The sequence below is a fragment of the Cajanus cajan genome, chromosome 1 (assembly GCF_000230855.2).
Source record: "Cajanus cajan strain Asha chromosome 1, NIPB_CcT2T_4, whole genome shotgun sequence".
Taxonomy (NCBI): Eukaryota; Viridiplantae; Streptophyta; class Magnoliopsida; order Fabales; family Fabaceae; genus Cajanus; species Cajanus cajan.
The window spans coordinates 83,813,561-83,829,863 of NC_138517.1; the positions used below are offsets into that span (position 1 = coordinate 83,813,561).

At 32.4% G+C, this 16,303-nt stretch overlaps 2 protein-coding genes across 3 annotated transcripts; both read left to right on the top strand.

Moving 5' to 3' along the window:
* Nucleotides 1-2,504: 2,504 nt before the first annotated feature.
* LOC109804037 (uncharacterized) lies at nt 2,505-9,005 on the top strand. Of its 2 annotated transcripts, XM_083065379.1 has the most exons (9): nt 2,517-2,535; nt 2,658-2,716; nt 3,722-4,120; nt 4,483-4,603; nt 5,081-5,393; nt 7,332-7,404; nt 7,898-7,988; nt 8,077-8,156; nt 8,708-9,005. In XM_083065379.1, the coding sequence occupies exons 2-9, from the start codon at nt 2,663-2,665 to the stop codon at nt 8,840-8,842; spliced, it is 1,266 nt and encodes a 421-aa protein (XP_082921505.1). In that variant the 5' UTR covers nt 2,517-2,535; nt 2,658-2,662; the 3' UTR covers nt 8,843-9,005. The 2 variants fall into 2 exon arrangements, with proteins under 2 accessions (XP_020221369.1, XP_082921505.1); XM_020365780.3 differs by having other exon boundaries at nt 2,505-2,716.
* A 143-nt stretch (nt 9,006-9,148) lies between these two features.
* Nucleotides 9,149-16,069, top strand: LOC109803855 (uncharacterized). The gene is made up of 7 exons (XM_020365525.3): nt 9,149-10,959; nt 11,268-11,417; nt 11,777-11,899; nt 12,762-12,824; nt 13,449-13,571; nt 13,650-14,149; nt 14,956-16,069. The coding sequence occupies exons 1-7, from the start codon at nt 10,467-10,469 to the stop codon at nt 15,580-15,582; spliced, it is 2,079 nt and encodes a 692-aa protein (XP_020221114.1). The 5' UTR covers nt 9,149-10,466; the 3' UTR covers nt 15,583-16,069.
* Nucleotides 16,070-16,303: the final 234 nt, after the last annotated feature.

The window sequence follows — 16,303 nt, forward strand, 5'->3', positions numbered from 1 at the left end:
ACATCCAATTGAAAAAGACGTAAATGTTTGATGACCCACATCCATCACCATCACCTGCAAACATTTTTTAATTTATATATACTATTTTTTTATGTATTCCATTTCATCTATAGTTACTTCAATTTGAATCATGCCACTGTGAGCCGTGTCATCAAAACATCACTCATCCAATTTATATAGCCATTGCCATTGACACATGTCACAACAAGTCAAGAACATCAAAAATGTCATCGGTTATTTTCCCAGTTTATTCAACAATATGTAGTGCAACAACATTATTTTTTATTCTTAAGAATGATTTCGTTCGCAAAAAAAAAAAAAAAAAAGAACTCCATTTTATGTTGAAATCAGGTCAACCTCCTTCAACCTTGAATTTGGGTAAGAACGATTGTAAGATTCTGAGAAGCAACAGTTTTTGTAATCGTGATTCTGGCGTCTCTTAGTAGTTTCCATATTTTCCCACTGTTTTTCTATGTAAAGAAGTGTTTTCATACATTAATTTATCAAATTATTTATGAAAGTTATTTAAAAAAATGTTGAAAATAATTACATATATGGAAAAATTCTCTTCAACCACTTTAGGTTGGGTTATGGACTTATGGTCAATGGAATTTAGCCTTTTTTTCTCCCATGAAAATGAAATCGTGGGACTTGGAAGACTGGGAACACAAATAACAACTTGGAAGCAACTTGGAAGCAGCATACAAAGATGAACATCAATCAATGTCACAGTAATAGTTAATTTAATTTGGATCATTGTTATTATAAGTGCAAGAAGTTTTAATATTGAGACTTTAATTCTCAATGTCGTTAACAACGTGACAATTTTTAATTAAATAATGTTAACTTATGCCAACAATTGACGTTACAATTTAAACATGCGTAAAAGAAAATAGATGCGAGCGAGTACTCATTACTAGCAATAAAACAGAGGGGAACGCGTACGTGTCACTCAATGGCTTTTGCTTATCATCTTCCTTCCAGGACCGGACACTGGACCGGATTTATCAGACCGGACACACGAAACTACTCTCTTTAATTTCTCTTGCAATGAAGCTTCATTTTTTTTTTCTTTTATTAAAATCTCCTATTTGTATTTTTATGAAATTCATTCCTCTGCTACTATTCACTCTTTATTGATAAAGACACTGGAACGATAAAAAAAAAACTTGATTAGTGAGTATTTCTTCATAAAGATTTTCTGATATTTAGGAAGTAGTTGAATAATTTTGATTGGATGGAATTATTTGTACTAGTCTTTTAAGTTGAATTTTTGCTAATGTCACTAATGTGTTATTTGAGAGCTTATTTGTTAAGATTGGAAGTGTCATCCTCATCCCTCATATTGTTACCCACACAAAAAAAATAAGACTAAACAAAACTATTGACCTGCTAAATAAGATTACATGAGATTAAATGGACAAATGTTAATATTGATTCATTGAGAATCAATGAGAACTATTTTAAGTCAACATATTATAAAATTGTCATCATCTTGAATACAGTGAATTACTGAAAAAAAAAAATATTTTCTTGTTCTTTCTATTCATTCGAAAACAAACTATGGTCTCATTAAAAACTCTAGAAATTTAGTTGTAAGCTTATACCATAAATTGAATATGGATACAAATATTTATTAAAAGACTTAATAATCAAAACATATACTAAATTCTAGTACTTTATGATAAATTGTTCTGGGATATAATATGAAAAATTTAAAGTTTAATAAAAAATATTGAAATGAAGATTAAAATTTCTATAAAAAATGAATATGTTGAAAACACCAAAAGATGTGAAATTGGAAGGGGAGAGTTGTTGTCTTCTTGTTTTTAGTTTTTATAAAATTCCATTCTTTTATAATATAAAAAACAAAAACAAAAAATGTTTAGAAAAATAACAGCAAAAAAACTATTTTTAATATAAATTTTAGTTGTTTGTTCGTATAATTTTTTTAGTTCCCTTTTTCTACTCTTTTGAATAATTTGAGAGAATTTTTTACATTTGTTTCCTTTTTATTTTTATCCATCTAAATAACATTTTTTTATTATAATCTTCTTATTTTTATTTCACTTTTAATAAAATACAATAATATAATTATTATTTTTATATAAAAAAAACATGTTTTTAATTTTCATTACTCTAGTGTGGAATTTTTTACATCATTAATTAATTAGCCCAATTTCTTTAAAAGCTGCAATAATATGTGCATTAGGGTAAATATTTTTATTTGGAATCTGATTTAAGTGTTATTTATGACTTTTCTGTTTTCTGACAAAAATATTTAATTTTTTTATAGTTTCTAGATGAACTTTAGATTTCTTGTAAAAAATATGAACTTTAAATTTAGAAGTAATCCCTCTTATTATCCACAAGTCTAACTGGGTCCATACTCCATACGAAGAGAAATGTTGTGGCATCAAATATTAATATTAATTAATAATAAGAAAAATATTCCACAAATAAAGTGAAATAATTTAAACGACGAGACGACCCACGGTCTTCATCAGTTCCTTGATTCTTTTTTGTTCAATCTTTGTTGGATTCTACTCTATTCACTTCGTTTCTTTCTCTTTCCTTTCATTTTATTTTTATTTTTTTCTCCTTATGCTTTTCTTATTGTTTTTTCCTCATTTTGCGCTTGTGATCCTTGTAACTAGCTATAATGCAAGCAGCTCAAGCTTCAGCCACTGATGCAGCCCCCGAGATTTCCCATCAGGTTCGCTTTTCCATCTTAAATATGTCAAGTTCTTTTCTTTTCCACTTTATTTTTCCCCCTTTGCCTTACCCATTTTCGTTTTTCAACTCTTTCTTTTTAACCCCTTTTCCTTTGATTCGTTCAATAAACCCTCTGTTCATGGGCATGCAGTGTCTGATACTTGATTTTTTTAACACCCTTTTGTGGCTTTCATCCAATTCGTATTGAGGGGTTTCTAATTTTAGCTTCTTCTGTGTCTACTACTCAAGACTGTTCCTGAAAGCCCACGTTTTTAATTGTGTCAAAGTTTCAATATTTAGGATGTTGGGTCGGGGTATGAGTCTTCTCTTCCCTCCTACCTGTGGCTTTATGAGGTGAATTGAACATGAATTCAGGTTTAACTGGCTAACTTACCTGATGGGAGCGTATCAATATGCATGTGTGTCTAGCAAACTTTCAATTATGAGAGGGTAAGAGGAGAAGACGAGGGAAAAGCCCATGCATGTCATTGCTTTATAAGGCAGAGATAATTTAGCCACGAGCCGGTGGTGAGAAAATTTTGATTTTGGTTTGTAGGTGTTGCAAATGTAGGGGTTTGTGTAGGTCCTTGAAGTTGATGCTTCAGTTATGTGCATGATAATGTAGTTTGTAAAAAGGGTTCTGGATATGTCCTTTTTCTTCTTGACTTATGTGGCATCTTGCTGTGTTTTGTTTTAACAGCTGTTGTAGGGAAATTTGTAGATTTTGCTAGTTTTATTGACTTAAATGCTTGATTCAATTCATTATCTTGGTGTGAAGCAAGGACTTCTAATAATGATTGGCTTGTTGAGGATCATTAGTTATTATTCATCATGGAATTAGATTTGAGTGCAATCTTTTGATGTACTTCCATTTTAATTGTTGCATTCAGCATGCTCTTTTAAGTATTTATTGCAATTTTATCTTCTGTTCTTTGACACATTAGGCCAAAGTGCTGGGAACCTGGGACTAAACAAGTTTTTGTTAAACTGTCCTTATTACATGCAGGCTGTCCCCCTGCAAAACAAAGAAATTTCAGACAGTGGACCCGCCGGTAGGCACCCTGATATTTCACTTCAAGTTCCCCCTAGACCTATAGGATTTGGAAGCACTAGTGGTGGAAGGGTTCTAGATCATTCTCAAAGTTTCACCAAAGGGATTTCATCATCAAGAGACTTCTTGCGGGCCTTGAGCTTCAAAAGAAAAGGTAATGTAGCAGATGGCGAAAGAAGTTGCCTCCTTAATTCAGACCCCAAGTCAGCTGAAGACGGTCCTAATATGGCCTCCATATCTGAAATTGCATGGAAAAGGTGTACTTCTCTTCCCGTTACACCTGCATCAAATCTGTCTCCTTCAGTTTCTACACCCATTTCTGCAAGGACATATAATGAACAGACTAAGCCTCATGTAAGCTATCTTCTACTTCATTGAGTTGCCTTCTTTATGGATTTTCAAGATGAAATTTTACGCTAAATGTACCTAGGGTCATAGCAAAAGTTGAACCACATTTAAAGGTTAAATTACTCAGGAATCAGGATATTGTGTCGAACCTGCTATCAAAGAAACTGAATATATGCCTCCACCAAAAAGGGGAAGATGAAACTGATCGGATGTGAGATTTTGAACAATGTTTTTAGAAAGCATGAAGTTTAAAATTATGTTTAGTGCCATCTGAAGCATATTTTATACTCATAGTTGCATAAATTAAGGTTTGCCTTAGGTATCAAGAGTTTTTTAACGTTAGGAAAATTACTGTTATTTGTATGTAGAAAGATGTTGATCGTTCTAAGGTTTCAAGGTCCCTTTCTGTACCTGGACGAAATGTTGTTATTGTAAGATCTGTCTCTTTTTCTACCCGCACCGAACATGAGCAACAAGATGCAAACGATGGTATGTTATGTCATAACTCTATCATTACAGTTTATAGTCCTACTTTTTCTGTTTTTAAATTCATAAGCTTGAAGTAATCTAATCTGTTTTCCAAGGTTGTGATTTGTAACTATCCCACCTAGTATGGTGTTTCCCTCCATCACCTTCACCATGTTCATTTGTTTCATCAAATTGAATTTAAAAGTCTCTTAAGTGGATACTTTGATGTAAAGGTTTTCAGTTAATTGAATTTTATCATATACAAATCATCCCGAATCAAGGGTTAGACACCTTAACATAATCTCTTAATTTGGTAGAGATTATCTTGATCAGTGGGCAAAGTCTGAAAATGATGTATGTAGATGATAGACAAAATGCTGGACTAGTTTTTGATATTTTATTGAACTGTTGATGTGTAATCAACACCCGACTTATTTTCCATGTTTTTAGCATATATCAGTTTAATCTCAAACGAACTTTCTATACTTGGCCAATCAGATCAAATAACTCCTGCGCCAGTAGAAGTTACTTCTGATGAAGAAATTCCTGAAGAGGAAGCAGTGTGCAGGATATGTTTTGATGTGTGTGATGAAAGGAATACCTTGAAAATGGAATGCAGTTGCAAAGGTGACCTGAGATTGGTGCATGAAGAATGTGCAATTAAATGGTTTAGCACAAAAGGAGATAAGAAATGTGATGTATGTGGGCAAGAGGTTCAGAATTTGCCTGTAACTTTGCTTCGTGTGACCAGCTCTGTTCAACGACAAAACAGACAGCAAGGTCAGCAGAACGTACATCCAGAGTCAATAAGGTGATTTGAAAATCATGCTCTCAAATTAAGTAATCCATTATTTTCCATTCTTTACGATGGACACTTTAGGTGTCTTTAGCTAAGCTGAATAGCATCGTGCTTTTCATGTAATGGGATAAGGTTTTTGTTGTTGTTGCTGTACCGTGGACACTTTAGGTATAACTGATTATAGGTGTCTCTCTAGCATATTACTTGAACAAAATTTTCAGCATCCGTGCTGTTGGGAACCGACTATGGAAATAAAGGAACGAATTATTTTACTGCTTGACTAAAAATGAACAGAACAAGGAGAAGTATCTCCTCCATGGGTTTCGCCTTTCACAACCGAGCGCTAGTTCAGCACTCTCAAAATACAATTTCCAGAATGATTCCCCCACTCTTACTTCCCCCTATTTATATATATCTAACTAATCCACTCTAACTAGTTAACTGCTTTAACTGTCTAAACTAGAGTAACTACTTTGTGTTCCTTTTATTCTTCCAAGCAACTACCCTTTTGTCCTAAAACGCAGTCTAAAACCAATCTTAAACCTTTACCTAACAGCTGAGGCTTTTAAAATGAGTTGCTAGAACCTCTATGACAAACTGTTCAACAGTTTGATATTTGTCATCCTATTCCTTTATATGAAAGTTAAATTTCAACACAAAGGCGTTTGGCAGGGGAAAAGTTTTTTATATTCAGGAATCAAGATTTTTGAAAATTACAAATTCTGATAATCATAATTTCTAGGAATAGCAAAAATCTATTTGATTACTTATAAAGGTTTTTGGGAATATTCATATAGGATTCACAATTAAAGATTTTCTTATTTGGTTACAATAGTATATTCTTAGGTATAGAAATATTTTATACAAAAAATATATTTTATTAAAATATACTGAGTAGATATATTTAGTTACTCAAATCTTATTACAAATTTGACATTAAACTATTTTAAAATTTTAAAAATTTGAAAATTTACATTTAATATTATTTAAATGCAAATTTTGACAAAATAAATAAATAAATAAAGATGCTACATAATAATTAAGAAGGATAAAAATATATTATTTCATTTCATTCAAATAAAAAGATAAAAAAAGTATTAACAAATACCATTAAATTATAAAAACAAAATAGACTTTAATAATATTAAAATTAATAAGGTAATGAGATACGAGAGAGAGATAGAGACTTGGAAGGAGGAGAGAGGGGGGGAGTGAGAGGGAGAAAGAGAAATAGAAAGAGATAGAGAGAGAGAAAGAGAGGGGGTGGGAGAGAGAGGAAGAGAGGGGGAGTGAAAGTGATAGAAAGAGAAATAGAAGGAGAGAGAGAGAGAGAGAAATTTTTTGTTTTAAAAAAGGATATTGTAGTTTTTTATATGCATAAAACTTTCCTCCTAACTCGGGAAAGTTGAATTCCCACTCCTTCTATGGAAATGTTTTTATAGGAAAATGAGATAAAAATGATTCTTGGGAAATTATATTCCTGGGAATCTTATTTTTTCTTCAAAATAGCTATGAAACATGGGGAACCAAGATTTCCGACTTAAAATTCTCAGAAAAGTAAAAACTTTCTGCATATCAAACGCCACCAAAGTGAAATGAACTAGTGCACTTCCCATGCTATGAGCCCAAAGTGCTCTTACATGTCCATGAGGGGGCTAGTTTAATATAAAAACATTCTCAGACTTGCACCTAACACCTTAAACATTTTGAAGGGTTGGTCCTGGACAAGTTTTCATTTAGTACATTCATTCAGAGTTCATATTTTATTTTGTCTTGAGCAATATTCTTAATTATTTATTACTACTGCTACTAATAAGGCTCGACTTGAGTAACTCATTTGGAGTAGATTAATGAATTATTCTATTGTCAAGCATTTGTTCACTCCAGTATTAATCTTTTCCTTTTCTTTGACATATTTTTTAATAATTTTGTTTGATATTCCTTTTGCAGCGCCTGGCAAGACTTTGTGGTGCTTGTCCTGATAAGCACAATATGCTACTTTTTCTTCCTTGAGCAGCTACTGGTATGCCAATTTTCTTTGACAAAAGACTTCTGGATAATAACTAACATCTGCAAAGAACTACCTTGTGTGTATTATCTCCTTTATGGTTTTAATTATTATTCCTACTTTGTGACATTTCTTGATCTTATAACCCATTAGGTTTCTTTAAAGCATACAATTCATTAATTCACAGATATAGAATAGAGCCAAGGACAAACCATATTACATGTTTCCCTTTTTACATGACATATTCACAGTACAAGCCTATTTTATTATAGGAGGTGGGGTGAAGAGAAAAATAAGCAGTAACTGCCCATGCATAACTTGATAATTATGATTATATCACTCCCCTTCCCACAGCCAAATGAATTCCCTCTCAACCCCACCAGTTCCTACTTGTACACATCATGACCCACTTCACTAACTAAGTTACCCACGAGTTGACTAACTAACTCTTAACTACCTATAATAACTAACTGCTAATAGAGGTTATCTAACATATTCCATGTTGTAGCTTCCTGAGTTGAAGACTCAAGCGATTATTATAGCAGCGCCATTTGCCTTTACCTTGGGCCTCCTGGCTTCTATTTTTGCAGTCATCCTGGGTATACCTCTGTAACAGAACTTTTTTTTCTTTTACGAAATGCTATTTTGTTTGGATTTTAATTGAATGTTTACTTATGCTGTTTGCAGCAATAAAAGAGTATATATGGACATATGCTGCTCTTGAGTTTGCCTTTGTGGCTTTAGACGTGCATGTATTTTATACTATGGTGAGTATGATTGTAGAGAATTCTTATTCATTTCCCAGGATTGATTCCATGAATCAAATGCTTACTAATGACTATTACTTCAATATTTTCATATTGATAACCACCACCATTAATCTGTTACTTCTGCCTCCTCAGTTGCAAGTTACAACTTTGCATGTATCTGCTGCATACACGCATCACCCTGTGTTTTTCTGGAATAGAAGTGTTAAGATGTCCCACACTGCCTAAACAGATCCTTATGCACCCTAGCTTTTGAAGAAGTTAAATGAAAAAAGCTTTTATAGAAGTTAAATGTATGAATTGATTTTAGCTTATCCAGAAACTCAATTTATTTTACTTTATTATTTTCTTCTCTTAAAATTACTTATGGAAAAATTTATCCAAACAAGACCTATTTTCTTGATTTATTTCATGTAGTCTTCCTCTTTCGTCTTGTATTAACAACTTAACAGTGTTGTTGCCTTGGTAATTTAAAATACCATGCATCTCAGCTCCTGAGTTGATTACTGGACTGTAACTTTATTTTCTAAACCTTTGTGATTTTGTTGCAGTTGCATTTGACGGCCGTATATGCAATACTACTTTCATCAGTTTTTGGTTTTGGAGTTGCAATGGGCATCAATTACGCGTATATCCAGTATGCCACTTGGAGACTCCAGGTCTTTCATGATGATAACCCAGTATGAATCTCCTCATAAGGGAAACAACTTCCATGTATTTTTGTTCTCTGTATCTTGTTGACATGATGACATGTCACAATGTTTATTATGAACCCTTGTGTTTGTCAATCAATACCATTACCACGTATTATATTTTTGTCAAATAAATATCATGAAAGTGTATAAGCAAGAGAGCAAGTGAAGCAGAATCTATCTAGCATTTTCCTCGGAAATTCCAAATTTATTTCACTGAATAATTTTCTGTAAAAAAGGTTAGAAGCAACAAAAATTTCTCTTGGTTTTTTTCTTTTTTCAACCTATGGGAATCAAACTCGGGATCAAGCAGTCTACAATAAGTCAAGCACCATGTTCAAGATAATACAATCTCTCAATTAGTGTGTTAAAAGATGGCTCAAATTGGCCGATCGGACCTAGACTCGAGTATATAACTAGTTTGAGCTGAGAGATTTGAACATGCACTTCTTGGATTGAGGACATTGTTGATTACCACTACACCATTTATTTCTTTTTGTATACTTTAGAATAATATATTATGTATACTTAAATTAAATTATATTTTATTTCTACTAATGTATTTTTTTGTTATGCATTTGACTTAAATGAATTATATAGTATGATTTTAATTTAAAATTATATATTAGTTTATTTGATTCAATTAGAGTATAATTTAGTTACTTTGTGATTATTATATTAATTATAATATATTTTAGGCTGATTTAAAATATGGTATGAATGTTATTAAATTTGTAGATATGAAATATATATATATATATAATAGAATATTTTGTTAAAAAAATTTAATAAAGACTGGATCATATTTATTGATTCACTACTCTCTGATTAGCTTTATGATTGGTTTGATTTTTAAAATATTGGTCTGAATTGAGTACTAAAGACACTCATTTACCATGATCAATAAGTATAAAATATAATACATATGGCTTTTGCTTGAAACCGGAAGAGTAGATGAAATAGATTGTACGAGGTAGCTACTACCCTCGAAAACTCCTTTGACGCTTCTTACAGCAAGCAAGAATGACAAGAATAAATTAATGTTATTTTTTATTATTTTTCCTTTTGTTGTTAAATCTTCAACTCAACTTCGTGAGTACACCTTTCTTCAGGAACTCAATGAATTAATCCAAGCACAGTAGTAGAAACACAACTGCGCAAGCCGCAACGCAAGGCATCAATAATATACTGAGTGGGAGCAAAGAATAAATGCGAGTGAATTATTATTATGTATTTTCTTACCTTAATTTTTCCACAACACACAAAGATTAACAACATATCATGGTAAATATAATGATAAAAAATGGCACAAACAAGTTTAGAGACATAGATAAACATGGCATGCATTAATATTAACCTAGCCTGTGAACTGGCTCAAAGTAAATTGGAATCCAAGTCTCCTCCATCTCCAAGAAAATCCTTATCTTACGTCGAAAGAAAAGACGAGGATTGTTTCCAAGTAGTTTTGAATATGCACGAGAAAAATATGCCATTGGACGACCTATATATCAAATGAATCGTTACACTACTTCGTACTCTTAATTAGAAGCCTACTAGGAACATAAATATTTTGTTTAACTCACTAGACATATAGAAGAAAATATAACTAGTTACTGAAATGGTTGATATTGACGTTGAAAGTTTGTTTAACTATGCCATGAAGGGGCAATGGGGAGAAGCCTTAGAGGCCTACAACGAAAACCCGGGTGTATTGGAGGCTAAGATCACAGAAGCAGAAGACACGGTGTTACACATTGCTGTGTACTTGGGGCAAACGTGCTTTGTGACCAATCTGCTTGATAAGATCCACGAAGAGGTGTCTCTTAACATCTTATACATGCAAAACTCGAAGGGTAACACTCCCCTTCACCTTGCAGCAGAGCTTGGGAACGTGGAACTGTGCCATGACATTGCCAAAAGGGATCCAAACCTCATTTGTGGTCGCAACTTGGAAGGTGAGTCCCCTCTCTTCTTGGCAGCTGTTCATGGCAACAGAGATGCCTTCTTTTGTCTCCATCGCCACCAACAAGGACATGCTGAGGACGACTCGCTGGCTAGGAAAAGCAATGGTGACACCATCCTTCATTCTACCATCGCCACTGAATTCTTTGGTTAGTGTCATTAAATATTATTCTCATGTTCTGTTTTTTGTGTGTATTTTTTAACAAAAAGTTTAGGTGGGTGGGAGTTGGGTCCTCACTCATTAGGATTAGACTAAACACTAAAGTTCAAATAGTACTAACCCACAAGTTGTTTACTAATTTGCTTAAACCGTAGTACATAATTTATTAGCGTATCTTTCTCATGTTGATCATGTGCCTAGCAATTTGATACATATGCTGAAGTTTTGAATCCAGTCTATTAATTATATGCTGTCATTAAAAGTGTGCTTATATACTAAAATATAATGAACTGACAGGTTTAGCACTTCAAATAATAGAGTTGTACCCAAACCTGGTGAATTCTGCAAACCAGGACGGATTGACACCTCTTCATATTCTTGCTGGGAAGCCTAACTGTTTCAAAAGCAGTACAAGGATGGAGTTGCTTCAGCGTATTGTATACACTTGTAAGAATCCAACAAAGCTTTTCTGCATATTTTATAATTATTCTCTCACATGACAAAATATGCCTCAGGGATGGTTGGATCCCAAGGAACAGGCATATATCCTGGGGCCAAACTAATAAATATCAGAGAGAGAGGAGATGCTTTTATTAGTGATCTTTTATTTTATGTTATTAGGATTGAGATTAAATATTTAATTCTCACGTAAAAATGACATTTTCACTCTATAAAATTTAAACAAAATTTTCGGATAAGCATAAGGAGTGGTTAAAGAAAGATCCTATGTTTTTTTTAAAGATCTTGATCCTTTTATTTTTTTGCAGTTTACTTATTATGTAGTACTGATAATCCGCGTTTGTCAGGTTCGTTTGTTGATGAATTTGAGGAAACAGATGATGGACGTTATGACAAAGCAGAGACAACTGAGCACTGTCCAGCGAACTACGCAACATGCGCAACCTTCATATCATTGTTTAAGAGTATTGGTGTGTGAATCATGTTTCATTTTACTCGTTTTCAGTTTCTATCTGCTTATTAAGGATGAAAGTATGAGGAGTTATGACTTAATCTATATCTAAACTAGGTTTACACTTTGATAAAAGTTTATTTAATTAGAAAATTCATGTTTTAGATCAGTCAAGAAGTCTTTTAATTCTAACTTATTTAAATAAATAAATATAAAGTAATAGTTTTTTTTAGTGATATTACACATTAAATTTCTTAAAATAATAATAATAATATTATTATTATTATTGTTATAATATTCAATTATTAAACACATGGACCAAGACTCAAGCACATAATTGATAATGAGATAAACTTATTTAGAAATCTGTTACAAAATGAAATTTTAAATAATTTTTTGTTAAAATCGAACAACTTTAACATTAAGTTTGTATGAACATGTTAAACTCAATTCTTATAAAACTTAATAGGCTTATTTCTGCATGTGTCTCATGCATGGAGTTGTAATAACTTTAATTATCATAAGCTATAGTTAAACATAAAAAAAAAATATTCGTCATCTTAATAGCCCATGAAAAGAGAAATCAAAATATTTATAAAAGTTTTAATATCAATTATCAAATATGTCTTTTAAGTGAGCTAATAAATGACTTTGGTTAAATCAAGTATAAGAGAAAAAAAATGAAAACTTAGATTTTGAATTTTTTTTAAAACAGAGTAGACCTATTTAAGAAGCCTCGTTAGCCCAAGCACAATTCCCTTCAACTTCGATTTATTTATATTTCCCTCCCTAAGTTTTAATTAATATTAGAATTCACCAATTTTTTCCATCATGGCAAGAAGGCGAAGCTTAACGAATCTATCTTTTACGCTTTGTTACAGCAATAGGAAATGGGAAAAATGATGCAAGGAATGACGAAGAGAATAATGTCTCGCCAAACTATGGTAATTTCCCTTCATAAATCATTTTCTGTTTTAATACCAAATACTGTATTGTTATAGTATTAATACGAAATACTGTATTACTATACGAAAAAAAATAGTAACGAATTTATGTTGAAAACAATGATCAATAGTACACACTAAAATAAACAAGAGATTGAGAGAGGATAAACATGCATAAGTTATGCATTTGAAATTAACTTCTATATATTAAATACAAATTTTTTAGAATATTTTTTTAAAAAATTCTTCAATGAAAAGGTTTTTAGAAACTTTTTTAACTTTTTATCTAATTTAATTTTTATTTATTATGATTATTTATGGATTAAACTTTAATATTTTAAAATAAATTATCAATAAATAAAAATAATATTATGTTACAATATAAATTATTTATTATAAATTTAAAATATATTTAATATATTTAAAAATATTATTTATAAAAAATTTAAATGTAATTTATATATTTAATCATAATATTTATTTATTTATATGTATAATTTATTATAAATTTTAATTATATAAAATATATATTTAATCTGTATAATGGAGATGCTAAAATCCTAGTACGTATCGTAGAATCCACTATTCTTAAATTCGAATATCTCTCATGTTTTATATATGCAGAGCAAGAGCATGCAAAGAAAGCAAGGAAAGAAAAGAAACAGCCCGTGATCCCTCCCAATTGGGCAGCCACGATCCGATTCCTGATCCATATGATGAAGATCTTGCTTGTCATTTGTGGTGTTGGTAAGCACATCCATCCATTTCTCTTCTCACAGTGCTACTTTCTTTTAACCGAGTGAGTGGCTTTGATCATGCACGCAGGAGCATCTTGGATAGGGAAAATCCAAAGAAAGAAGGTGAAACACGTTCTGGCTAAGCAAGTGATGAATGAGCTAATTCAGCGTACTTCTTCTGTGAACAAGTATGATTATACAAATAAGAGAAAAGGAAGCATAAACAGTAGTAATGATAAGGAGAAAGGGGGCATTGAGAACAATAGAAGAAGAAGAATGTCACCTATTTTAATTGCAGCAAAGATGGGAGTGACCGAAATGGTTGAGAAGATCCTTGAGACAAACCCTGTGGCCATCCAAGACGTGGACTCTGATAACAAGAATGTTGTTCTTTTGGCCATAGAGAATAGACAGCCTAATGTTTACAGCTTGTTAAATAAAAAGAGTTTTATCAAGGATAGTGCATTTCGCCAAGTGGATAACCAAGGTAACAGTGCATTGCACCTTGCTGCCACCTATAGGAATCATAAGCCTTGGCGTGTACCTGGTGCTGCCATGCAAATGCAGTGGGAATACAAGTGGTATAAGGTCAACTTTCTTCCTATATCTCCTCCCAAGATTTTTGGAAAATTTTTGCAAGTTAGCAATGCTCTTGTATTTCTGTCTCTGTCAAAATGAAATATAGGGTCAAGAACGAAATCCACCGCATTTCACACAACTTACAACTTTTATCTACTTTTCTCTCTAAAGAACAACTCTTTCCAAAATCTCAATCAAAAGCTGTTGAGTTGGAATCCCATTCTGATTAAGGATTTTTTTGGTTTTCCAGGATCTAATTATAAGAGAACCAAGAATGGGAAGCTTCTCTCATTTAATCGATCAACTCCTTGATCTTAAGAATAATGATTTTTAAGAATGAGTGATTATTCCAATCCTTGGTGTCAGAACTATTAAGATCAATCTAGTTATCAAGATTAGAATATATGTACAAAGTTCTAGATTCGAACTTTGTTATCATTTTAGTAATTTTTATGAATCAATTTCTTTTAGAATGAATAGCTAATATGTTTCATTATTTTGAAAAGAGTTGTATGTCTTTGTCCAACCTAAAAATAAATAGCTAATATATTTTGTTATTTAAATAAGATTTTATGACCAATTTGCGACCACTAGATGTTTGGGTATGAATTGTTGTATGTGTATTATTATTATTAACGTTAAATACAATTTTTTATGTGAGCATTTCTAATAATAGATTATATTTAGATACAACCTAGAAATACTTTTAAGAATTCTTTACAATAAAATATTTCTCATTTTGAGTAGAAAAAGGTTGTATTCAACCAGCCTCATGGTCATATTATGCCTTAGTTGATAATGTTTATGGTTTTCAGCTTGTTAAGGACTCCATGCCACCAAATTTCTATGAACGTTACAACAAGAGCGGGAATACAGCAAAGCAGCTCTTCATCAGTACACACGAAAGGCTCGCAAAAGAAGGTGGTAAATGGCTGACCAAAACCTCGGAATCATGCTCAGTGGTTGCAGCACTTGTTGCAACCGTTGCATTCACAACCTCAACAACCGTACCAGGTGGTCCTGACCAAAACACAGGCTTTCCATTATTTCAAGGAGAACCTGCTTTCAACCTCTTCGCTATAGCATCACTTGTTGCACTTTGTTCCTCCGTCACTGCTTTAGTTTTGTTTCTTTCGATACTCACATCACGGTTCCAAGAAAAGGATTTTGCTATGGACTTGCCGAGAAAGCTTCTTCTGGGGTTGACCACACTCTTCACATCTATAGCATCTGTTTTGGTCTCATTCTGTGCAGGGCATTATTTTATCGTTGAAGACGAGCTAAAAATTGCGGTCTATCCCATATATGCTGCTACGTGCTTACCTGTGTCATTTTTTGCATTGGTTCAACTCCCTCTTTACTTTGATCTCTCGTTGGCTATGATAAGGAAGGTTCCTCAGCGCTGCTATAAAGTGTCGTCGCATGAATTGCTTCAACATTAGCTCAATTCTTGATTAAGAGCTTTTTAATTGGTTGTCAATTGGCAATTATCTTAAACACTAGTAAACTGTTCGTTTCATTTCACACCATTTATCTATGGGAAAGCGAAGTTCCACCAACATTTCTGCGTCCAACCCGATTTCTAGTTAACTACGTTGGAAAAATATGGTTAATTTTATTTTTTGACTGGTTAAGAATAAATAAACAATTATTTATAATTACGAATTGTGAATTTGTGGATAATAATATTATAAAGTCATAACCCAGCAGGATAAATACTACTCCTTAATTTATATATCTAGTTTAAGCGTGAGTTGTTAATCACCTTTTGCCAATCTTCAAGTACAAAATTATTGCTAGTAGCCACAAGCCTAGTTTTGGGCTGATGGATAACTGGTCAGTGAATAGAGGTGGTCTGATGGATGTGGACAATCCAGAAGAAATTATATTACTGTTTGTGCATTATTGAGTTGTAATATTTATGTAACATTTTTTACGCTAATTTTTACATTTTTCGATCACAATACAATATTATCACATTTCTTACTCTTGAAATTCCTCCTCCGTTTCGTAACATACTGTGTCGAATAGCGAGCTATTTTTTAGTATAAAAGCATGAGAACACTACGAAACATAAAGTACATGCACGAGATACCACCAGTGCAACATACTAATACGTTATTTCATCACTCAAATGCAACCCAGGTCAACTGCTCTCACTGA